The 24,717-nt window shown below is 35.7% G+C and overlaps 3 protein-coding genes across 4 annotated transcripts; 2 read left to right on the plus strand and 1 right to left on the minus strand.

The window, feature by feature from the left end:
- The first annotated feature begins 1,687 nt into the window (after positions 1–1,687).
- On the plus strand, positions 1,688–13,520 carry LOC107855102 (vacuolar protein sorting-associated protein 51 homolog). Of its 2 annotated transcripts, XM_016700082.2 has the most exons (20): positions 1,688–2,111; positions 3,212–3,351; positions 3,915–3,969; positions 4,143–4,250; positions 4,933–5,031; positions 5,126–5,203; positions 5,872–5,949; positions 7,224–7,361; positions 8,203–8,303; positions 8,415–8,482; positions 8,823–8,896; positions 8,975–9,041; positions 9,989–10,104; positions 10,820–11,086; positions 11,208–11,324; positions 12,070–12,141; positions 12,238–12,288; positions 12,413–12,643; positions 12,724–12,900; positions 13,079–13,520. In XM_016700082.2, exons 1-20 carry the CDS (start codon positions 1,908–1,910, stop codon positions 13,193–13,195), a joined length of 2,358 nt encoding a protein of 785 aa, XP_016555568.2. In that variant the 5' UTR covers positions 1,688–1,907; the 3' UTR covers positions 13,196–13,520. The 2 variants fall into 2 exon arrangements, with proteins under 2 accessions (XP_016555568.2, XP_047269324.1); XM_047413368.1 differs by lacking the exon at positions 10,820–11,086 and having other exon boundaries at positions 1,715–2,111.
- Positions 13,521–14,297: 777 nt separating this feature from the next.
- Positions 14,298–19,863, plus strand: LOC107855136 (GTP-binding protein SAR1A). Its single transcript, XM_016700135.2, has 3 exons — positions 14,298–14,649; positions 16,431–16,562; positions 19,280–19,863. The coding sequence occupies exons 1-3, from the start codon at positions 14,521–14,523 to the stop codon at positions 19,598–19,600; spliced, it is 582 nt and encodes a 193-aa protein (XP_016555621.1). The 5' UTR covers positions 14,298–14,520; the 3' UTR covers positions 19,601–19,863.
- Positions 19,834–24,148, minus strand: LOC107855135. Its single transcript, XM_016700134.2, has 3 exons — positions 23,894–24,148; positions 22,403–22,794; positions 19,834–21,339 (listed from the first exon to the last, which is right to left on the minus strand). Exons 1-3 carry the CDS (start codon positions 23,960–23,962, stop codon positions 20,085–20,087), a joined length of 1,716 nt encoding a protein of 571 aa, XP_016555620.2. The 5' UTR covers positions 23,963–24,148; the 3' UTR covers positions 19,834–20,084.
- Between the last annotated feature and the right edge of the window lie 569 nt (positions 24,149–24,717).

The raw sequence follows: 24,717 nt of genomic DNA on the forward strand, positions 1-24,717 counted from the left end.
GTTCAAATGAATAAGTTACTATTTTTTTAATGATACTCGTAAAAAAAATATGTCGCGCATCACGGGTACTAAAAACAAAATTAAAAAGCCACGTGGCAAATGGAATACTAAAATAAATTACTGATAGTATTCTTCTTATATCAAAACATGTAAAGTAATGATAATTGTGATGTATTATTAAGTATCAGTTGTAGTTTTACTATTAACGATTATTTTTAATATTTCGTTGATTTTGAAATATATTAATTTTATTTAATAAAATATAATTAATTTTATGTGAATAAGTTGTATTTTTTAATGAATAATCATAAAAAAAAATATTCCGCGCATTGCGCGGGTATGTATACTAATAGATGTTTAATAATACTTGTCTAGTTTAAAAATTCAATAAATAATTTATCATTTTAAGTTCATTTTACTCTCATTATTAAATATTATTTACTACTGAAAGTATTTCCTAAAATATTAAATTATTATGTTGGAAGAATGATATTATAAAATTACCATATAGTGATCAATAAATCATGTAACATGTAATGATGCGAGTGTCAATGATAGCGTCTTAGAGTAACATGTAAATTTGTTGTCACGTGATCAATAAATCATTGATTCAAGCTGTGAAAACATACCTTTTGTATCAGATTTTTGTAGAAATATAAGGTAAGACTGTATATAATAGATTCTTGTGGTCTCTGCATCCAAAGGGCGTGACCTAGTGGTTCAGTAAAGTTGAGCTGAACACGTGATGTCTCTGGTTCAATTCTCAATAGATATAAATACTAGGTGATTTCTTCCTATCCATTTTAGTCTTAGTGAACAGAGTTAACTGATTAACTATTGCTGGTGAGAGGTAGCAGTGTGTGTAAACTGACTCGGATACCATGATTATCGGAACGAAAAAAACATTCTTTTGGTCCCTTTCCTAGACTCCATACATAGCATAAACTTTTATGCACTGAATGAACGTACGGAGTACATTAATTTTTTTTAAAGATATATACCATACCAAGTCAATATGAACAAATAATTGAACGAATGGAGTACAACATTACGAATTAAGAATAAAAGAAAGAGTATAGAACTCCGAATACACTCTTTCGTATAATAAAAGATAAATTGAACTACAAAATAAGACTATATATAATACACTCTTGTCGTTTGGTGTGTGGTACTAAATCAAATAGTCCCGAAATAAAATAATAGTCCCGAAATAAATTTTTTAGTGCATCGTTTGGTTGTCAAGGTCGGGATAACTTATCCTACCATTTGCGTCATAGTGATGGGATAAGTTATCCCATATGGATGGTGGGATAAGTTATCCGGGGTAATCCCGGAATAACTAATCTCGGAATTAATTATCCGGGATAATTATTTTCCAACCAAATGCTTTTTGTCGTTTGGTGTGTGGTACTAAATCAAATAGTCTCGGAATAAAATAATAGTCCCGAAATAAAATTTTTAGTGTATCGTCTGGTTGTCAAGGTCGGGATAACTTATCCCACCATTTACACCATAGTGATGGGATAAGTTATCTCATATTGATGATGAGATAAGTTATCTCGAATAATTTCGAAATAACTATTTTCCAACCAAACAACCCCTAAGTAAGGTCCTTCTCCAAATCATGTACGTAACAAAAACTTCAGTACACAAAATTGTCTTTTTTTAGAACTCCAAAGACCAAATGATTAAAATTCAAAACTTAGGGACTATAGTGAGCTTTCAAAAAACTTCTCTCTCGTCATCCCCAAAACATTTTCACCTTTTCACTTTTGTACAGCGAAAGCTTCACTGCATCGATCGATCGATCGAACGTATCGGTAGATCTAAAATTCGTTCAGTATTTTCATTGAGCTGAAAGGGAACAGATACTGAATTTATCGAAAATCCCAAAAAAAAAGTAAAAAATGGGTGTAAATGAAGGTGAAGAAGAAGAAGAAGTAGGAGTAGGGATGGATGATAAAGCAAAGAGAATGAGAGATTTGTTATCAAGCTATTACTCTTCAGATCAGCAGTCCAATTCTACTGTCAATAATGGTTCTTCCAGATTTGCTACTTTGGATACTATCAATACTACTGCTTTTGATGTTGAACAGTACATGAATTTACTTGTATGTCCCGATTCTACTTTCCTTTCCTGCTACTGAAGAAAATGAACTGTGTTGTTGGATTAGTTTTTGTTTGATTTACTATACATTTTTTTTTTTCATTTTTCTGTTTAGTTTTTGTTTGATTTAGTATAAATTTTCCATTTTTTGAACAAAAAACTATTAAAAAAAAGAACTCGCGGTGGATGAGTTTTTGTTTGATTTAGTATAAATTTTTTCAATTTTGTTGATAACAAACTATGTTCGTTAGTTTTAGTTTGATTTAGTATAATTTTTTCCATTTTTATTGAATAACAAACTATGTTGGATTAGTTTTAGTTTGATTTAGTGTAAATTTTCCATTTTTTATGTTTTAGTTTGATTTAGTGTAAATTTTCCATTTTTCTGAATAACAAACTATGAAAAGAGAATGTGTTGGATTAGTTTTTGTTTGATTTAGTATAAATTTTCCATTTTTTGAACAGGAAATTATGAGAAAAAGACTCTGTTGGATTAGTTTTTGTTTGATTTAGTATAAATTTTTCCATTTTTTGGACAACATAAAACTGGGTCGATTTAGTTTTAGTTTGATTTTAGTATAATAGTTTTCCAATTTTTGAACAATTTAGAGCTCGGGTATCCAGAAAAAGATCATTTTTCTAATTAATAAATCAATATTTTTATTGATTTATGTAGCTCCAAAGAAAGTATATCTGTGTACATTCATGTGTTCTCAATTTAACCTCACATTTTGGCCATAAATTGCCATAGCAGTCTAATCCGTGTAGCTGGAAGAAAAGAAAAGGAAAATGTCTATTGCAATAGAATCAATCAGTATTACTAGTAGAATATGCATTCCCCATTTACCTCGGCCTACCCAAATCAGAGGAGCAAAGTTTGACATACTGGCCGTGATGGTTTGGCTTTAACTATCTTGTCTTACAAAAAACTTTGCATTGCGAACTTATGTAAATTATCAGAGAGGTTTTTACTTATTTGTTGCTCTCCCAAGGAGTAAGCTGCTCTTTTAATGATGCCATCTTTTCTGGCCTTGGGAAAAGATAACTCTGACTTTTGATTTAATTTGTCTTGGATGAATGTCATATGTTTCACCAAACATGCAGGTGCAGAAGTCCAATTTGGAAGATCTGCTTCAGAGACATGTTGAAATGGCAGCTGAGATAAAGAATCTTGATACGGACCTGCAAATGTTGGTATATGAAAATTACAACAAGTTTGTAAGTGCCACAGACACAATTAAAAGGTAAATCCAGTTCTAGGAGGTTGTTCGAACCCATTTTCATCACTCGAGGGGCAAATATTAGGGGGTATAGTTGCAAACTTAACTCTACATAGGTTGAGTTTGTTAGTACTTATAGCATGTTTCATGGATCTTCAATATTGGTGCTCTACAATAAGGGAGATCATGCAATTGTTGGAAGTTTCTTAGGGCCCGTCTGGCCATGAATTTCTTTTCACTTTTCCGGAAAATTTTTTCACCTTATGTCATATTCAACTCCAAGTTGATGTTTGGCCATGAGAATTCCAAACACAACTTGGAGTTGTATTTGGAAAAGTGGAAAACAACAAAAAGTTGTTTTCACTTTTCTTATTTCTCTCACAAAAATTCAAAAACAACTCCAATTATATTCATGGACAAACACAACTCCAACTTCAATTTAAATTTTTTTAGTTTTCATGGCCAAACGCCCACCTAAACTTATGCTTGGCTTCACTTACATGTTGAATCAGGTCTGACTCAGTTTCGTCTTGTCATGTTCTCATTTGGCATGAATGAAGAACTCACCTATAATGTTACCTTTCCAGGATGAAAAACAATATTGTTGGCATGGAGACAAATATGGAGCAGCTTCTTGAAAAGGTTTTGTTTAAATTTTTCCCTTTTTACTTGTTTAAAGATTTTTAAAACTTTATTTTTTGGTTATAATTATGACCTAAGCAGCAAAACAACGAAAGATGTGTGTCAAGAATTAGATTTCCTTCAATTATTTGCATATAATCTATTATCATTCTCAAAAAAAAAAACATTTGCAGATAATGTCCGTGCAATCTAAAAGTGATGGGGTGAATACCTCTCTTTTTGAGAAGAGGGAGCACATAGAGAAATTGCATCGTACCCGTAATCTTCTTCGCAAAGTTCAGGTACTAAAGTGAGGTGTTAAGCTATTGCAATGTTTTACGCCATTGTAGAATATGTCTTTTTTTATTGAGGATTGAAGTTACCGACTGTGGGTTCTTATAACAGCCTTTAGAACTAAGTGGTGTTTGCTGTTAGTGATGACGATAGAAGAACAAGCATTTCCTTTATATGCCCGCTTTCATTTAACCAACAAAAATACTTATAGAACACTGATTTAAGCAAGGGAGCATACATGCTTATTCAGCAGTGAGATAAATTGATCCAGATGTTAATTAAAGAATGCCATTATCTATTATTTCCAGTACAATTTATTTCAACTCATTATTTATGGGGAATATGTACGCGTTACTTATTTAGTAAAAATTGTTTTTAGGAAGAGGAAGGAATAACCCATTCCGTATTTCAGCCACCGAATCTTTGGAGCTGTAAGCTGTTAATAGTTCACCTGATTAAATGGTCAAAAAAGGATCGGTGAAGTTATTAAATGCTAACATCTTTTAAAGAAAAGAAAATGTCATTACCTTCAACCGTCTTATAGACTTGTTATTCAGGTTTATCATGTAACCTTTTTTTCTGAGATAGATGAAATGCAACTTTATGTTGTAATGTGCTACGCATCGTATAAGAGTTGGTTTCTGGTTAAGCGTGAGTTACAAGGATTTCATTTTCTGTGTAAAAGAGCAGTTCATATATGATCTACCCGCTAGGTTAGCAAAGTGTATCAAATCAGAAGCCTATGCTGATGCTGTGAAATACTACACTGGAGCCATGCCCATTTTCAAGGTTTGTGCATAGGGATTTTTGTTCCATTCCCTGTTTGTATGATTTAAATGCATGTAAAAGTGTCATCTTTAATGCCAGTACTTTTCATCACCAGGCATATGGAGACTCTTCCTTCGAGGATTGCAAAAGAGCCTCAGAGGAAGCAATTGTTGTTATTACAACAAACTTGCAGGTTTCTCCTTTTTTCTAGTTAGTAGTTATTTTGTCGAGAGGTGCTATAGTTGGTTGAGGTACCTAAACTGGGTTAAATATTTTGTTGAGATGGAAGGAAAGGGAGGAGAGAAGACGAAGAATAATATTCTTTTCATCCCATTTTATGTGACGGTATTTGATTGGGCATGTAGTTTGAGAAATAAGGAAAGACTTTTGAAACTTTTGGTCTACATCAAGCCATAGACATTTGTGCGGCTATAAATCATCTAATTAAGGGCAAATGAAAATTTTAAAGTTAAATTATTTTTAAATATAGAAAGATGTCATTTTTTTCGATAATCTATAAAGGTAAGCATGCCACATAAAAATGGGACAGATGTTGGAGGGGGTGTTGATTTTGTGTTTTAGAGTTGTTCAGCGTTACTTCTCCTTTCCTTTCATCTCCATTCTTAACAAACAGAGCAAAGTGTCTGTAATCACTATGAACTATTTAGATCTCTGCATGCTGAGGATTGTTTGATATGCCTCTCTCTAAGGGCTAATTTTGAAGGAGTAGGGAAAAAGATGAATCTGAAATTCTGAATACAAATTTGCAGAACGCTGGTTCAGACGTTTTTGGGTTTCTGTCAAGAACTTGGCAAAAATGATCTGTGTTGATCTTTCATATTACTTTTTCTTTGGTTTCAGGCAAAGGTATTTTCAGATTCTGAATCAATTCAAGCCAGGGCTGAAGCTGTTATGCTCCTTAAGCAGTTAAATTTTCCGGTCCGCATCACACCTTCTTTTTCTGCTTCAATATATGAGCGTTTCTATTACTTGTTTGCATCGTTCAATTTATTCCTGAGCTTTACATGAATTTTTAAATTTTATAAGAATTTCATGCTCCTTTAGTTCAAATAGAATGTGTAGTAAAGAAATGTACTCCTCACTCCCATTTTACTTATCACTGTCCCTCTCTCAGCAAGAAGCTTAGCTTCTAATTGCATTCTTGGCTCTCCATCCTTAGAAGATGAGCATGTCAACAATCTCAATTTTAGGCATGCCTTTCTTGGCAGTAGCTCATGAAATTGCTGCATTTTTTTGGTCCAATGTGAATTTTATTGCACAATGGGTTAAGTTGATGTATTACATCATTGATGTTTGAATGATCAGGGAGGGATGTGGTTAGCGACACCGTAAGTACCTAGCAAAATGATTTTCGTGTATTTTGAATAGGCACATTGTAAGATCCTTTTACTGTTGGTCTTAAAAGTACGTACCTTTAACTTAAAATATTTTTGGTCGTGTAAAAGGATGATGATAGATTCCCTATTAAAATAGGAACATAGACATAAGCACTGTTACTTGGCCTCTCCAAAAAATGTCGCCGCACCATGTCAGATCCTCCAAAATGCACTATTTTTGGAGGATCCAACATGCACGAGGTGGAAACTTTGAAGAGTCTGAACAACATAAGAGGTACCTGAATTATCATCTTAAACCCTACAGTTGCCAGTACCTCTGGATTGGAATCAGCTTCTTCTATCTAACATGCCTCTTCAATTTTATCCTTCTCTTTTCTCAAGTAGAGAATTGAAAATGTGAAAGATGTGTTTTGTGTAGTGCTATGGAAAATGTGGTTAGTTTTGTATGTTTATAGAGCCAAAAGGATATGATGGTTTGTTGGTAACTAAAATTATTTATATATTGTATGCAATATACATTGCATGCTTGTCGAATTAATTTCCTCGAGAAGAAAACAAAATATATGTAAAGAGGAAACTCTTGACCTCGTATTCATTGTAACTTGTATATCAATGCGAGAATAACTGTCTATGTTCGAGTTTAGTTTGTAAATATTAAAAATTGACTGAAATAAAAATTCATATGTTTATTGGTGCAATGGAGATTACTGAAACTTTTGTCTTTCTTCTTGCATGTTGATCTTTTTCTTTTGAAATGGGAAACTTGTATTAAAATCAAAAAGGCTTTGAAGCCATAATTACAAAGTCTGAGCAAAAACTGACATGTTGATCTTTGAATGTATATATTTTATGCAGGTTGATAATTTGAAGGTGCAACTATTTGAAAAGTTAGAACAGTTCCTTGTGGATCTCCATCTGGAATCTAAGGAAATACCCCACTCTTCGGCAGATCAAGAAAACCTTACTGAATCAGCTACTTCTGCTGCTCATGAGGTGTGTCAAGGTCATTGGTCTTTGAAGTTGGAATATTATGCTACAATGTGAATTGATGTAATACCAAAGAGAGATGAGAAAGAAGCAAGGGGAAGAAACCTTAAGGAGAAAGACAGATGAATATGAGGGAGAGATGGAATACGGGGAGAGGAGTAAGGGGGAGAAGGTAGAGAATAGATAGAATGATTTAGACAAAAGAAGAGGGGGAAAGAGTCAGAGGTTTTATTATGCAATTCCATTTGTCAAATGTTGTTTTCAAAATGAAGTATGTGAAGATCCTAGTGAAGCATGGGGCTTTAAAGTAAGGGAAACTTTTACAACAACAACAATATGCCCAGTGTAATCCCACAAGGGACCAAAAAAAGGGATAAGGATAACTATAACTAAAGATAGAGATATGAATAACTAAAATGATGTTTTTGGTGAGTTATATTACTAGCACTATTTACTTTACTTTGCTTTTTAAGATGAGTACCCCTTCTAACCTTGCAAAGAGGTGGAAATTACAACTACTAAAAGAGAATGTACAAAAAGGGTGTGAATAATACTTGAGAAAGAAACTAACCATAATTAAACTTCAATTGAACTGCATTATGACATGACTTGCCCGTTTATGTGAAAGATAATACCACTTTGCTGAGATATTTGTAAGCGACATGCTAGTTCCCACACTTTCCTTAATACAAGACGGTGAAACCAAAAGGACACAGATTTGGATCTTAAGTATATGCTTCTGTAGTTCCTTTCTTCTGGATTTGAAATGTACGATGTATTATTTATTTTTTTCTCCTTCCCAGCACTAATTGTGTTTACACTAATGCATGTCCTATTCATGTCTTAGGCTTCTATTCGTGAATTTTCCGAGGCTGTCCGTGCTTATCGAGTTATTTTCCATGATTCAGAACAGCAACTCTCTATACTTGCACAAAACTTACCCAAAATGTACGCACTTCTTATTCACCACATCCATTTCTTGTTGCTTTCACTATCATTTGTGCTTTATATATTTGTATCTGTGATTCATATTACAATCCCGCCTACTACCAAATTTAGGCACTTTGAAGCCACCCAGCAGCACATCAAGAAACAACTTGCTTCTTCCGATCTTGTTGCCATGTTAAGTAAGTTAAACTAGCATTCACCTCATGGGCATTGTAAATTGGGCTTCTATTTTCTTTTGCTTATTCAACTTTAGTTTTGCACTTTAGCTGCTCTTTACTTCCTTTATTTGGACTTCATTTTCGTATTTACCTTACAGCATTTCTCCCTGCTATCGATTTTTGATATGATTGATTTTTTTTTTTTTTTGGTCTCAGTCTTCTTGCTTGTTTATTTAGCTTTCTTCTGCTTTCCAAAATCTCAAGTTCACTGTTACTGTAGCCAAGCTTTTCATGTACTACACTTGTATTAGGACACACTAACAATGACTGGTTGAATCTTATGACACTCATATTTTGTCAGGGATTATTTGGACCGATGTACTTCTGATGGATGGAGTGTTACCTGAGGCTGGTCTGCGTGATTTTACTATGGAGGTTGCATATAATAGACAGCTACCTCTTATTAGTCTGTAATGCTCTATTGTCATTGATGTACTGACTCTCTCATTTCAGGCTGCTCATGTTGCCGTTAAACAATACGTTGCTAGCAGATTTAGCCATCTTCTACTTGATATTTCAGGTTTGTGCTGTTAAATCGAAATAATAGATAACATGTAAACTGAAAAAAGAAGAAAAACAAACTGTTACAATTGTAGGTTGTAGGTTACATGCCTAAACTTTGACTGGAAAAGCAAATGTTGATTCAAATAGATATGTAACATATTAGTTAAAAGATATAAAAATATCACTAAGAAGGATGTGTAAACGAACAAACCACTGATTTCAATTAACGCAAAAATAAATAAGAAGAACCTACTCGTTCTCAAAAAAAAAAAAAAAAAAGAACCTACTGATTTCCCGAAATTGAAATGCAGAACCAGCTTTCAATCCCTTCTTCACAAATCAATGACCTACTCAGTCTGCCTCAACTACAACATACCCAGTATGCTCCCCCAAAGTTGGTCTGGGGAGGCTAGAGTGTACATAGACCTTACCTCTACGTCAATGTTGATGTAGAGTGGCTGTTTCGGATAGACCCCGGCTCAGGACAAAAGCAGACTAGAAAAAGACGTAATGGAAATACAAGAGACAATAGATAGTAACAAAAACAACAGATAGCAACAGAACAGTACTACAACGAAATAACACTACAATTGAACCATACGATACAATAGATAGTAATAGACATTGAAAACAAGAAACTACAATAGTAGACTATCTGCCTAAAGTTGGATATTTTATATCATGAGTTGGCTGGATAAGATTCTTAAAGGAACAGCTCGAAATGGATTCAACTTTGCCTTTTGTCTTTCAAAAGGATAGTAAATTGAAAAATGTGCTTCAGAAGTTTTTGTCTTACATTTTGTTCCGTGTAAGATCCAAAGCTCAATGTATAGTCGATAGTAAACTTTCTTAACCAAATATTTTTGCACAATCCAAATGATCACCTTAATTTGAAACCGCATATTTTGCATAAGTTCCAATGCATCTTGATTTTGTCTTTTCTTTATTCTTTTGAGCTGGCAGGTACTGTTGTAAAAGTTGGTAACGAAATGGAGGGTGGTGAAGAAGAAAATTCTTTGCATGCCACCCTTGAGGCTAGTAAAAAAGCAGTAGTGCAAGGCAGTATGGATGTCTTACAGGTAAAATAAGCTGTGACGGAATTGTACGAAGTTCTTATATATCCTTGCGTCAAATAATTCTTGTATTTATTCGAAAGCTATTAATGCTGTTACTTCACTAGTTATACATTGTTACACTCAAGATTTAGACTTCATCAGAGGGCGGGACGGCAGTGATTTTTGAAGTTTATGGTATCTGTTGATCAATTCTACTTCTGCCCTGTACGCTGTTCAGCTTCATTATTAGAGTCTACCTGGACATCAATTAAGAAATCTACATGATGTAGGAGTATATAGTTGAATAGTTATTAATAATAGGTGGAGAACTTACAATAAGTAAATTCATTTCCTTGTGAGTTAATTTTCTTGTGAATAGTTCTCTGGAATGCGTTAATAATATGAGGATGCTTTTACAAATTTGTGCTGCTATTAAATTATTGAAAAGCTTCTTTGCTCTCTGTGGTCTTTGCTTCGAGACATCAATAAAATTGATCTCAAGTAATTGACAGATAGTTTTAACTATTAAGTCGGCCAAAATAACTACCTGAATTATAACTCAACCAGACAAAAACTTGCTCCCTGTATCAACGATAAGAAAACGTGCTTCCTTTATCACAAGGAACCTACCTTCCAAAAGAATAGACAAAGCTATAAAATCACGATCACAGTACAGGCACTAAGTTCCTAGTCAATTGTGTTCTGAGTTGCGCCTTTGCTTTGATTTCTTGTCTGACAGGATTTCCGTCAACTTCTTGATGAAAACTTGGAACTGCTTTCTAAGTTGAGAGATTTTGTCATTGACTGGGTACAAGAAGGATTTCAGGACTTCTTCAGGAAACTCAATGATCATTTTCTCTTACTATCTGGAAAGAAACATCCAGCCGGTCAAGATCTAAGCTTTCGGGAGGGACTACAGGGAGACAAATTATTTCCTGGGCTTGTTCTTGTACTGTCACAACTCTCTGTTTTTGTTGAGCAAAATGCCGTTCCCAGAATTACCGAGGTGTGAGGGTGGTCTAACAGTTATAACCAACATAATTGTCCAATAGTTATAACTATTAACTAGCACAATTATATATTCCTTCCATTTAACTGCACATTTTTGAACTTTTCGTATCTTTCAGGAAATTGCTGCCTCTTTCTCTGCTGGTGGGTCTCGGGGCTATGAAAATGGTCCTGCTTTTGTTCCTGCCGAAATTTGTCGCACCTTCAAAGCAGCTAGTGAAACATTCTTGCAGCATGTATGTTATATATTCTGAGTGTCGTCTTTCTCTTACAGATGCCCAACACCGTGATTCTATTTCAGTGACTGGCTTAACTACAAAATGTGAATTATTTTGCTTAATTACTGAGACTTAATGTCTCCACCATGGTTAGTCTTCTATTGCTAACAAGTCAGTATGTAGTTTCTTTAAGAAGCATACAGCCATTTAATGGTAGGCTTCGAACTGCACAAAATTTTTCTATCGGGAGACAAGTGGTTATTGCAGTATGCAAAGCTATATGTAACACTTGTATAAGGATATCCCGGATCATGTAAGCACAAGCACTTAGTGCTTGGTTGTTATTTATTAAATCCTTAGATGTCTCAAAAAAAAAACTACATTTTTTTTTAAAATATACTTTTTCCTTCGGTGAATGAATTTGCACATTTTGGAAGAAGTAGCATCTTTCTATAATTCTATGTAATAGAACTGCTGAATGTAATTTTTGTTAGTGGGCAGGTCATAAAGAACTTTATTCTCGTATTTAAATGATTTCGCACATTTTTCAAATGCTTGCTTTTGAAGGTTCTTGATGATGTTCTATGTGGTTTGCATAGTTGTCTTTGAAGCATCGTTCATTGTTTTGACTTTCAAATTATCTTCTTGGCTTGATGATAGTTTTATAAATGAAACGTGAAGTTCGTTGATAGTTCTTTTGTTACCTTCATTATTAGAATATGAAATCAAAAATCTGATTCTCTTCATCTCTATTTATTCTCAGTATATTAACATGAGAACTCAGAAGATATCAGTTGTCCTGAATAAAAGGTTTACAACGCCAAATTGGGTCAAGGTAAGAAGAAGATATGGTGAGCTAGGAGTAATTACCCAGGAGGATCAATATAATGCTTTGCGCTAATTTTGCCTTAACCTTTTTCTGTTTGTACAGCATAAAGAGCCCAGAGAAGTTCATATGTTTGTTGATCTGCTTCTTCAAGAGGTATTCTTTGGCTTTTATCTTCAGCATGAGAGAAAACTGACACCTCGTCGTAATTATCTAATGGGTTATATATGGAATAGGATTAGTACAAGAATTAACATTTCCTATTTGATCTTATTGCCAGTTAGATAGTATCGTTAAAGAAGTAAAGAATATTTTACCTGAAGGACTCCAGCGTAAGCATCGCCGTACTGACAGCACTGGGAGCACCACTTCCTCCCGTAGTAATCCATTAAGAGATGACAGAATGTTACGGTCAAATACCCAGAAGGCCAGAAGTCAACTTCTTGAGTCCCATTTGGCAAAACTGTTTAAGCAAAAGATGGAAATTTTTACTAAAGTTGAACACACACAGGTTGGATTCTAGTGCTTGTCCTCTTGGTAAACGTCATTTGTCTCGAAGAAAAATGGATAAGAATGCTCTTGATTTTGCAGGAATCAGTAATAACTACCATCGTGAAACTTTGCTTGAAGAGCTTACAAGAATTTGTCCGACTTCAGACTTTCAACCGTAGTGGGTTTCAACAAATTCAGCTGGACATTCATTTCCTTAAAACTACTCTGAAGGACATTGCCGATGATGAAGCTGCTGTTGATTTTTTGCTCGATGAGGTAAACAGATAAATGCCTACATATGTACTTTACAGCTACTATGTTCAATGAAACTTTGATTGTGCGGTATCAGAGTTCTCAACGGGTCCTTGCTTGCAACTGTATGCATCGATATACTTGTTGATTCAACTGTTCTTTTATCTGATAAGAGATGAAATGAACTCATCGTCCTGAACAGGTAATTGTTGCTGCTGCTGAGCGATGTCTTGATCCAATCCCTCTCGAACCTTCTATCCTCGACAGGCTTACCCAAGCAAAGCTGGCAAAGACTCGGGAGCAGAGTCCTACTCCATAAGAATTATGGAGGCGTTGAACCATTTGATGAACGCGCTATGATCTCAAAGCGTTCACAAGATGCTGGCTAACATTCCAAATATCGTATATCGGAAACACCAGAGCCATGACAACCTTTTATGTAAGTGTTGAGATGAAATGCCATCCAATTTTCCAACTCCTGAAAGTGTTTGTGTTGCTGGAAACTAAGAGGGGAATCCAAGAATTCTTGTTGTATTGAAGCTTCAAACATTTTGAGTGTAATTTCCTGTACTATAATGTAAGGATGGCATGCATCCACAAAGAGCTGCTTAACACATGTACAATGAATGTTGTTTCCTTCTTCCCCTGTTGTGTTAATATATGTGATATGACATTTATATATATATATAGAGAGAGATATAGATATAGATAGCGGAGTAAAAGAAAAGTTAGGACATGAAATAGCAAATAGTAAATAAAAATAGCAGACAATAGTGACACGACAATAACTATGATAAGGCAAAAAACATTAGGAGATTCTTTGCATCTGCCTTAACCTTGGTAGATAGAGTTAGTTGTTGGTGGGAGGTGATGATAGGTATCTTGTGAATTTAGTCGAGGTTCACGAAAGCTGGTTTGAACACCATGATTATCCAGAAAAAAGTGAAAAATAACTATGATAAAATAATATTACTGTGAGTACGGGCATCGGAAGAAATTTTGTGCAAAACTTCTCGGGTGGTCCTCTAACGGCCTATTAAATGGATTGAGTTATTTTGGAGGGGCCGGAGGAGTCATTTTTCAAGTCAATCAAGTGAAACGACAGAAATTGTAGTTTTTTGCGACTTTCGATGATTGTTATAGCTCACGAATCGGAGGTGGATGTAGGCTCCAAAAATTTTTGTAGGCGAAACTTCTTCTTGACGACCTATTAAATGGATCGACGAACACGAACTACATGAGCAATCCTACAAGACAATGCATTGCTAATATTTTTTTTTTTAAATCTTGGTATAATTGGAAAAGAAAAAAAAAATAGATTAGATTGAAAATTTAATATTAAATACTAAATATTTTATTTTCAATTAGCTGTCAATTTTTTACCACCATTAAAATTTAAAAATAAAATAAAATGACAACCTTAATACCAGTTCAGATCCATCCACAAAAATTTGTCTTTTTCCATTGTCAACCAACAAAAAAACATTTAGGTTCATTTTCATTTTTCCATTATTATTATCTTCACCTAAACCCCTAATCAATTCTTTAATCATCTTGTTTAACAACACCCAAGATCTATTTATTGAAAAAAAAAGTTTGCATTAGATCTTTCTTGAATTTGAAGGGAAAAAGTAAATCAAGAAAATGTTTTTGTGGGATTGGTTTTATGGAGTTTTGTCATCATTGGGTTTGTGGCAAAAGGAAGCTAAGATCTTGTTCTTAGGCCTTGATAATGCTGGCAAGACTACTCTTCTTCATATGCTCAAAGATGAGGTACTATTAATCCCCCACCTATTTGTTTATTTATTTTTGATTTGATACGGAGTTTAAGAAAGAATAAAGGCTGCATTTTTTGAAATATGTGAATCATGGTTAATGGGGATTAGGGGAAGGGATTACAATGTAGGGAATAACTTGTGGGGTTAGGCTAGATACATTGTTAGTTGGCACAGAGTTTAAGAAAAAAACCTTATTTTTTGAAATATGTGAATCATGGTTAATGGGGAATAGGGGAAGGGATTACAAGGTAGGAAATGACTTGTGGGGTTAGGCTAGATACATTTTTAGTTGGCACGGATTTTAAGAAAAAGACTTATTTTTTGAAATATTTGAATCATGGTTAATGGGGAATAGGGGAAGGGATTATAAGGTAGGAAATGACTTGTGGGGTTAGGCTAGATACATTGTTAGTTGCCATGGAGTTTAAGAAATAAAACACTGCATTTTTTGAAATATGTGAATCATGGTTAATGATGAATAGGGGAAGGGATTACAAGGTAGGAAATGACTTGTGGGGGGTTAGGCTAGATGTATTGTTAGTTGGCACGGAGTTTAAGAAAAAAGACTTATTTTTTGAAATATGTGAATCATGGTTAATGAGGAATAGAGGAAGGGATTACAATGTAGGAAATGACTTGTGGGGGGTTAGGCTAGATGTATTGTTAATTGGCACGGAGTTTAAAAAAGAACACATTGCATTTTTTGAAATATGTGAATCATGGTTAATGGGGAATAGGGGGAGGGATTACAAGGTAGGGAATAACTTGTGGGGTTAGGCAAATATATTGTTAGTTGGCACGGAGTTTAAGAAAAAAGACTTATTTTTTGAAATATGTGAATCATGGTTAATGAGGAATAGGGGAAGGGATTACAAGGTAGGAAATGACTTGTGGGGGGTTAGGCTAGATGTATTGTTAGTTGGCACGGAGTTTAAGAAAAAAGATTTATTTTTTGAAATATGTGAATCATGGTTAATGAGGAATAGGGGAAGGGATTACAAGGTAGGAAATGACTTGTGGGGTTAGGCTAGATACATTGTTAGTTGGCACAGAGTTTAATAAAAAAGCCTTATTTTTTGAAATATCTGAATCATGGTTAATGAGGAGCAGGGGAAGGGATTACAAGGTAGGAAATGACTTGTGGGGTTAGGGTAGATATATTGTTAGTTGGCACGGAGTTTATGAAAAAGAGATATTTTTTTAAATATGTAAATAGTTGGGGGTAGGCGGAATGGGGAATGAGGGAGGCGATTACAAGGTAAGGAATAAGGTCCGCATACATCTTATCCTCCCTGGACTCTACTTGTGGGAATATATTGGCTATGTTATTGTTGGCACGGAGTTTTATAAAGAAAGATTGCGTTTTTGGAATATGTAAATCATGGTTTAATTGTTTATAAATGTAGAAAGGTAGCAGTTATTTTCTCGACGGACTGCAAAAGAAAGTGTGCCGCATAAATTGACAGGGGCGGAGGAATTTTGTTACGTTTTTGACCAGACGCAGAGTTTAAGAAAAAAAATTGAAGCATATGAATCATCTTATTAGTGGCTAAATTGTTTTTAAATGTAGAAGGCTAGCATTTTTTTGGGATGGATGGAGTGATTATAATGAATCTTTGAGAAAACTTGAATTGAGTGGAAATGAGCAAATGTGTGATGAGGATTTATATTGTATGTATTTGATTGATTGATTGGTTGGTGTTTTATTAACTTGATTTATCATAAAAGCTTCGTTTTTTGATTTGATTATTCTTTGATTGTGTTTCGTTTTTATAGAGGTTAGTTCAGCATCAGCCAACTCAGTATCCTACATCTGAAGAGTTGAGTATCGGGAAGATAAAGTTCAAAGCTTTTGACTTGGGAGGTCATCAGATTGCTCGTCGAGTCTGGAAAGATTACTATGCCAAGGTATGCTTTTGTTTCAAATATGCATTTTCTGCGCATGAAGATAGAACGTGTCATGCTCATCCGTTTCGTCATTATGTTTCTCTGCGTTTCAAGACAAGTGTATTAGTTCGGGGAATTGTGTTGAATCGTTCTCCGATTAATATTTTACCAACACCTGAATTGGTAATCTAATCCGTGTGGGAATCAAAAGAAATAATCAAAGCGATCTTTTTTCTGAATCCATAAGCAAATAAAACTCACAATTGCCTTTTACATCAACCACACTGTATCTCTACATCAACTGTCGTGTAATTGCATTAGATTCATGTTGTTTGTACTGCACGTGGAGTTCCTTTCCTTTGTTGAAAAGATTGAAAAATTCGGCAAGCTCAACATGTTTGATTACCCTTATCTGTAACACAGCTGGATTTGGCGATGATTACCATAATATATTTGCTATTGCTATGTTCTACATAGTCAGATAGTCTTCTTATCTTTGTCTCTTAGTAAGGCCTCCAATTCTGGATGCCCCTGACATCGACATTGAATGTTAGTGTGCTTCATTTGGTGACTCTTATGTTTGTCAATAATGGAACTTTAGAAAGTTTATTGTGACAAATTGAATTTGTTGAAGGTGCAGTAGGTCTATTGGAGCATTGTTTTTTTTTTCCTTTTTTGTAGTTTCTCTTGTTGCTTCGCTAAAATAACATTTCTTTAGTATAGATGGAGAAAGATGAAATCCTTATTCTTTCCATCCTTCTAGTGTTAGGAAGACCTCAGTTCTCGTGAAGGATAAATTGCCTTTATCCAACATAATTTTCAAAGTCAAATTCGGTTATTGTTAATATTTATGCCAATTAACTATATTCTACTTAGCCAGAAAATCTCCTTGTCTTTCTACTTAACCTGTGAATAGCACCCAAGGGTGTGGTATAATAGTCAACAAAGTAGAAGAACCATGACATCTCAAGTTCAAATTCTAGCAAAGGCAACAAGCACTAGGTGATTTTTTTCCTTCTATCTAATCTCAGTGGGTAGAGTTATCGATGTTTGTGCTGATGGGAGGAAGCAGGTACTTGGTGGAACAGTTGAGGTGTGCGCAAGCTGCCCGAACACCACATTCCTAAAAAAATAACATTTGTATTTGAGAACAAAGGAACTTTTGAAAGTATTCATATGACAAATTAAATTTGTTGAAGGGGAGGTAGGTCTATTCAGCACTGACTTGTGCGTTGTTAACATCAACATCTCTTTGGGTCATTTTAGCATCACAAAACTAAAACTTAAAAAAGGGCAGCCCGGTGCACTATAGCTACCGCTATGTGCGGTGTCCGAGGAAGGGACCCACCACAAGGGTGTATTGTACGCAACCTTACCTTGCATTTCTGCCAAAGGCTGTTTCCAAAGCTTGAACCCGTGACCTCCTCGTCACATGGCAGCAACTTTACCAGTTACTCCAAGGCTCACCTACCACAAAACTAAAACTTTTTTATTAGAAATGGTAAACGATGAAAATCTTATCCTTTCCATCCTTCTGGTGCTAGAAAGATATGAATTCTTATGAAGGATGATATTGCCTTCATCTGAAATGATTGTCCCATATGAATTAAACTGGGTTATACTTAAAGATACTTGAAACAAATATATTTATTCAGTGATAAAGGATAGTGATTCATGCAGGATGTTGGTCTGACCCAAATTTATTTATATTTTGGAAGGACTCCTTCAATTTTTCTTTTTTTGAATTCCGTTGTAGGCTTGCAAACCTCAAGAAAATAATAAAGAGAGCAACATACAGTTGTAGTCCTGTTGGTTAAAAGGACTACACATGCTTGTTCCTTTACTTTAGTTCTCCGTTGTGTCATTTCCCCTGAGGTTACCAGCTTGAAGCCCTGATACTTTTCGATCTTTGAACTTGGTCTTGATTGCTTGATAGCCTGCTGGTGTTTGCCTAACAGGCTTACACTGCTAGCCCTTTCCTTTTTTTTTTTTTTCGTGTTTTTTGTGGGTGAGGGTGGGGGAGCAAATGGTAGCGACAATCCTTAATATTTTCAGACAAGTTTTCCTTACTCTTGACAATTGTGAGATTTGTTCATTGTAATCCAACTTTAATGGACACTTTGAGTCAAATTCTGATCTAACATACATATCAAGGATAAGAAGCTCCTCATACATGATATGTATTTCTTCTTTTTCTTTTGACGAGTTAACAGAAAATCCTCAAACATAATGCGCTAAGCTGCTAATGATTGGATCCGTAAACTCTTTTTGTTTTTCTCTTTTCCTCTATGGCTCTATTTTGTCGATTTGGATAAAAGTGCCATGAAAGTTGAGGGTCTATTAGAAACAACCTCTCTACCCCCACAAAGGCACGGGTAAGGTCGCGTACATCCTACCCTCCCCTGTCCCCACATGTGGGATTACATTGGTATGTCGTTGGAGAAACTCATAAAAGTACCATTAAACTGACATATAAGGGGACATGCTGAGTCCAAATGGATTAAATGTCACAAATTGATGTTTAGGACTAAATTACACTTCTTTTTCCCCTTCCTTTAGAGTTCCTCCCACTACTTTGTATAAGGTTGCATTCTGATGTGTGGCAATGTTGTTCTTGTGGAACTAAACATTATACTTCTTAATGGAATGTTTGTGCAATTCCTTTCGTTTTTGCCTTTTTGGAGACTCTTAAGTTGTCCGGAGTTTTGTGTCAAGTGGCTTGTATTGCTGTTCCACAGGTTGATGCAGTTGTGTACCTGGTTGATGCATACGACAAAGAGCGTTTTGCAGAGTCGAAAAAGGAACTAGACGCACTTCTTTCTGATGAAGCTCTTGCTACCGTCCCCTTCCTCATTTTGGGCAACAAGATAGACATACCATATGCAGCCTCAGAAGATGAATTGCGTTATCATCTTGGCTTGACCGGTGTCACTACTGGCAAGGGTAAGATGAATCTTGCTGATTCTACTGTTCGTCCTTTGGAGGTATTTATGTGCAGCATTGCACGGAAAATGGGATATGGCGATGGATTTAAGTGGGTATCTCAATATATAAAGTAGATTCATTCACTTACCAACGCCATAGAAGTTGAAAGAGATCGCGTTCTCGTTATGCTGTAGATCAGCATTTTTGGAAAATATTGGTTTCACCAGATATTTTATTCATTTGTTTTCGAATTGATCTGGTCTTTCTATTACTGATTTTTTGTATCCTTTGGTATCTATGTAGTTTGATGAGAGATGTTTTTGGTTTCTGTATACGACACTTTTTTCTTCTGAAAACAATGCAGAGAGAGTATAAAATGATAAATCGTTTAAACTAACAAAAATTCTGCAGCTAGCATGGTAAGTACTTTTTTCCCGTGTGTACAATGATATAGGAGCAGTTTTTCTTACTTTTTTTGTTTGGTTGCCCACACGATGTCTGGTGCATACGTTGGGGCCCCGACTAATCTGAATTTGTGCCTCGTAAGGCCCATTTAAGGGTGAAGGGATCCTATCCATGTCACCGCAACCTTTGTCGGTGTCGGAGTAAGTCAGATTCTCAACAGCTCAATGCTTCATATTTCACTGGAATTGGTCGATTAAATGCAGGTTGAGACAACAAGTTCCCAGCGATCGCAAGCTCTCTGCAGAACGCCCCTTTGAACGCTGTCGCGTTTGTAACGTTTGTACTACATGATGCAGTATTACAAACATCTGAATCGAGAGTTTCAGGTCCAGATCGCTGAAGTTCTTGAATTTTCTGAACTTGTCGCTGCATTGCAGCTGTGCTGTAAGTTTCAGTTCTTGATTGTTGTTGTTTATTTATCTGAACTTGTTGCTGCATCAACTGTAATGCAGCAGCAGCCTTATTTCTCTGCTTCTCAGCCGCTTCATCGTCCTTGATTGTCGCCATCAAACTCGCATAGCCCCTCTGTATCTTTCTATAGAGCAGTAAAGCTGACATTTTTGCTCTATCCTTTACAGAATCGATATCTTGTTCATCTGCAAATTCGCACCTTTCTATGAAACTCGTCGATTTATCTGGCTTGTGTCTCAAAGTTAACAACAAATGTGCTCTTTCCAGTTCTGATCTTGAACAACCATACTTCAAACCAATCAATGCATAGTAATCCACATTCCCCGTTTCGCCATTTGCAACTCTCTTCTGCAGTTCTTGAATTTTCGTAGCCAACGAGCAAAGCCTCCCTGGAATCTCCCTGTATCCCACGTGATGACGCTTCCATATTGGTCCTGGTAGTTTCCTATCCCGGAGAATTGAACTGTACAAGAGTTTTAAATGCTCCAAATCATGGAGACTATCAGGCAAGCATCTTATGGTTTCGAATAATGCAGCTCTAGTTCTAAGAGCTGATATGCAAGAAGGGTCCAATGCTAGCGTTCGATTGCAATCAGCTATTGCTTCTGCAATTCGACCAGAGGAACGATAAGCTGATGCTCGATGCATATAGCATGCGGCCATAAACCCCTGAGGGGCACCACGACGACCATCCACAATTTTTGAAAAATGCCTAATAGCTTCTGAGTAGAGACCAGCATCATGAGCTGCAATTGCAGCAGCTTTTCGTCGTAAGAGTAGCTTTATATGACTGAGAAGTTGAGAGACTGTTTCCGACTCAGTTATCGGCAAAGTTGCACCTGAGACTGGAAATTTGGCGAACGAGAAGCTGTCGTCAGACCAACATATGCTCTCGCGTCGAGACGCATCTGTAGTCAGGCGTTTGCCAGTTTGTAACAGAACCATTGCATCTTCCATTAGACCTAGATGGGAACAAGCTTGTCCCAAGACCAAGTACCTGTTGAGACATAATGTAATTATGAATTAAACACATAAGCTCCCGCTATGCGCAGGGTCGGGGAAGGGCCCGATAACACAAGGATCTATTAAACGTAGCCTCACCTTACATTTCTGCAAGGGGCTGTTACCAAGGCTTAAACCCGTGACCACCTGGTCACACGTCAGCAACTTTACTAGTTACTCCAAGGACATGTTCACTCTAACTCCTGCTATGCACAAGGTTCGGGGAAGGGCCCGATCACACAAGGATCTATTATACGTAGCCTCACCTTATATTTCTGTAAGGGGCTGTTACCAAGGCTTAAACCCGTGATCACCTGATCACACGTCAGCAACTTTACCAGTTACTCCAAGGATCCCCTTCATGTTCACTCTAAAAAACTTCAACTTTCAAATGAGATGATCACACAACAAAAATTCCTTAGTAGAAGAAATAGCACCTACTAGACATTCTTCGGCCCATGAAAAAGAATTAGACTCACACATGAGAGGGCGTGTTGAGACATACCATAATTAACAACTTCTACTTTTAAACGAGACGATCACACAACAAGAAATCATGGGTACAAAACTCATCGCCACTCAAAAAGCAGCAAATATTTCCACATGAAAAAGAATCAGACCCACACGTGACAGTGACAAGTCATGTTAAAATATAATATAACCAGTTTGACCCATGAAAAAGAATCAGACTCACTAGTGACAGTGACAAATCGTGTTAAAACATAATATAACCAGTTTGACCCATGAAAAAGAATCAGACTCACACGTGACAGTGACAAATCATGTTAAAACATAATATAACCAGTTCAACCCAAGCAAAAGAATCAGACTCACACGTGATAGTGACAAGTCGTGTTAAAACACAATATAACCAGTTGGACCGCTGAAAAAGAATCAGACTCACCTGTGACAGTGACAAGTCGTGTTAAAACACAATATAACCAGTTTGACCAATGAAAAAGAATCAGACTCACACGAGACACACGTGACAGTGACAAGGCGCGTTAAAACATAATACAACCAAGTAACTAAAAGTGTATTCTCTCTAACAAGCTTACCTCCATTGACCTTCTTGATTGCAATTCTTGTAGAAGCTACTCATAACCTTCTTCTTCAAATCAGATAAACAGAAGCACTTGAACTTAGGTTCATCACCATAAGAAATGAGTCTAATTTGCTCCTTTGAGCTATCAAATGAACCAGACGATGAGGAAGACGACGAGTCATCATATGACATTTTCAGACTAGGAATATGGTCCTGTAGCATATAAGCGACGTCGTTAAAACACCTTAGATATAGCAGCGATCGCGCCTTCAGCTCTAACGCTAACTCAAAACGCGGAGAAATTGCAAGTGCAGCTTCAACAAGGGCAAGTGCTGAAGCAATCTCATTTGGTTCTTGAGTACTGGCAATGAGAGTTTTGGCATCTCTTATACATTTCTCCGCGATCTGAAAAACCAAGTTCAGAGCGTAAGTACGAGTTCAGGATTTTGAGTTTACGAGTTATGAATTCTAGCAAATACAGGCTATTGGATTCTTCATATTAAGTGGACTTCAGAGGTTGAGCTAAAGTGAGCTAAAGTTACTGAATTCTGAACTCATCGGCGAAGCTCTAGCTCCGCCCCTTGCATTACTAACTATGAATGCAACAGAAATATAAGGTTCGAGTCAAAGCTACTGAATTCTGCCAAACACGTAAGCAAAGTTCTAGCTCCGCCATTGCATATAACTATGTGTACAATCATCAAACAAAGTGAATGACATGAAAATGTGTAAAATCAAGAAAGTTTTTTCTTTTTTTGAAACACAAATACAAATTTGAGCTGCAGTTACTGAGTTCTGCCGAACCCGCTGAAAGTGAATGAAGAATGAAAATGGATTAAAATCAAGAATGTGTTCTTCAAACACAAATAATAAACTTTAGCTAAAATCAAGAATGTATTTTTTCAAACACAAATACAAACATTTGGGCCAAAGCTACTGAATTCTGTCGAACTCGCATGCTAAACTCTAGCTCCTTCCTTGCATAACTAACTATGTATGCAATTATCCATGAAAATGAACAAAATCAAGAAAGTGTTTTTCAAACACACATAATAAAGTTTAGCTAAAATCAAGAATGTATATATAACCATTGAGGCCAAAGCTACTGAATTTTGTCGAACTCATAGGCGAAATTCTAGCTCCTCCCTTGCATAACTAACTATGTATGCAATTACCCATGAAAATAGATAAAATCAAGAACACATTTTTCAAACACACAAATATAAAGTTCGAGTCAAAATTACTGAATTTTGCCGAACTCGTAACTAGAATATCTAGCTCCACCCCTCCATAACTAACTATGTATGCAATTATCCATGAAAATGAACAAAATCAAGAAAGTGTTTTTCAAACACAACTATAAGGTTCAAGTCAAAATTACTGAATTCTGCCGAACGCGTAGCTAGCATCTCTAGCTCCACCCCTTCATAACTAACTATATATGCAAATGCAATCATCAAAGCAAGCGAATGAAATGAAAAAAGTCAACTATTTAAACAATTACCTTTTTGTTGCTAATCCACCATGGCTTTTTTTCTCCACAACCAACAAAAAATGGAGGGGATGCAACCATTGTTAGATCAAGAAGCAAAATACCCACAAAATTTCTTTGTTTTTTTTAGTGTTTACATTAATATCATCATTTTTTTTTTCCAAAAATAGAAATGACATATGAAGAGAGAACAAAATTGTGTAAATATATTAGAAGAGTGAAATGAATGAAGTGCATGAATAAAATAAATAGATGGAGAAAGCTTCCTGTTTCATTGCTTCACTCTATAATTATAGAGTTATGTAGATGTACATTTAATGAATAAATAAATATTATTCATACACTAGTGTAAATGTTTTTACTTTAAATAAACAACGATAAAGTTGTCTTAATGTGATTTATAGGGAGTTTCAGTGGTGGAGTCAGGATTTTTATTGAGGAAATTTAGAAGTAAGCATACGAACTAGTTGAAGGGTTCAATGTTTACTATATATATATAAATATTTTTAATCATATAAAAATAGTATTATTTTCTGTCGAAGGAGGTTAGGACGAACCCTTAGATGAAAGGTGGCTCCGCCCCTGTCGAGTTTGATTCATAAAAACAACGTTAAAATTTTCTTCATGTGATTTACAGGTCTCGAGTTTCAGTGGTGGAGCCAGAATTTTCATTGAGAGAGTTCAAAAATAAGCATACGAACTAATTGAAGGGGGTTCAACATCATATACATAAATAAAAATATTTTAATCAAGTAAGAATAGTATTATTTTTCGTCGAAGGGGGTTAGGATGAACCCTAGATGAAAGGTGACTCTGCCGCTGCCGAGTTTGACTCA

This window comes from Capsicum annuum, chromosome 6, assembly GCF_002878395.1.
Source record: "Capsicum annuum cultivar UCD-10X-F1 chromosome 6, UCD10Xv1.1, whole genome shotgun sequence".
Taxonomy (NCBI): Eukaryota; Viridiplantae; Streptophyta; class Magnoliopsida; order Solanales; family Solanaceae; genus Capsicum; species Capsicum annuum.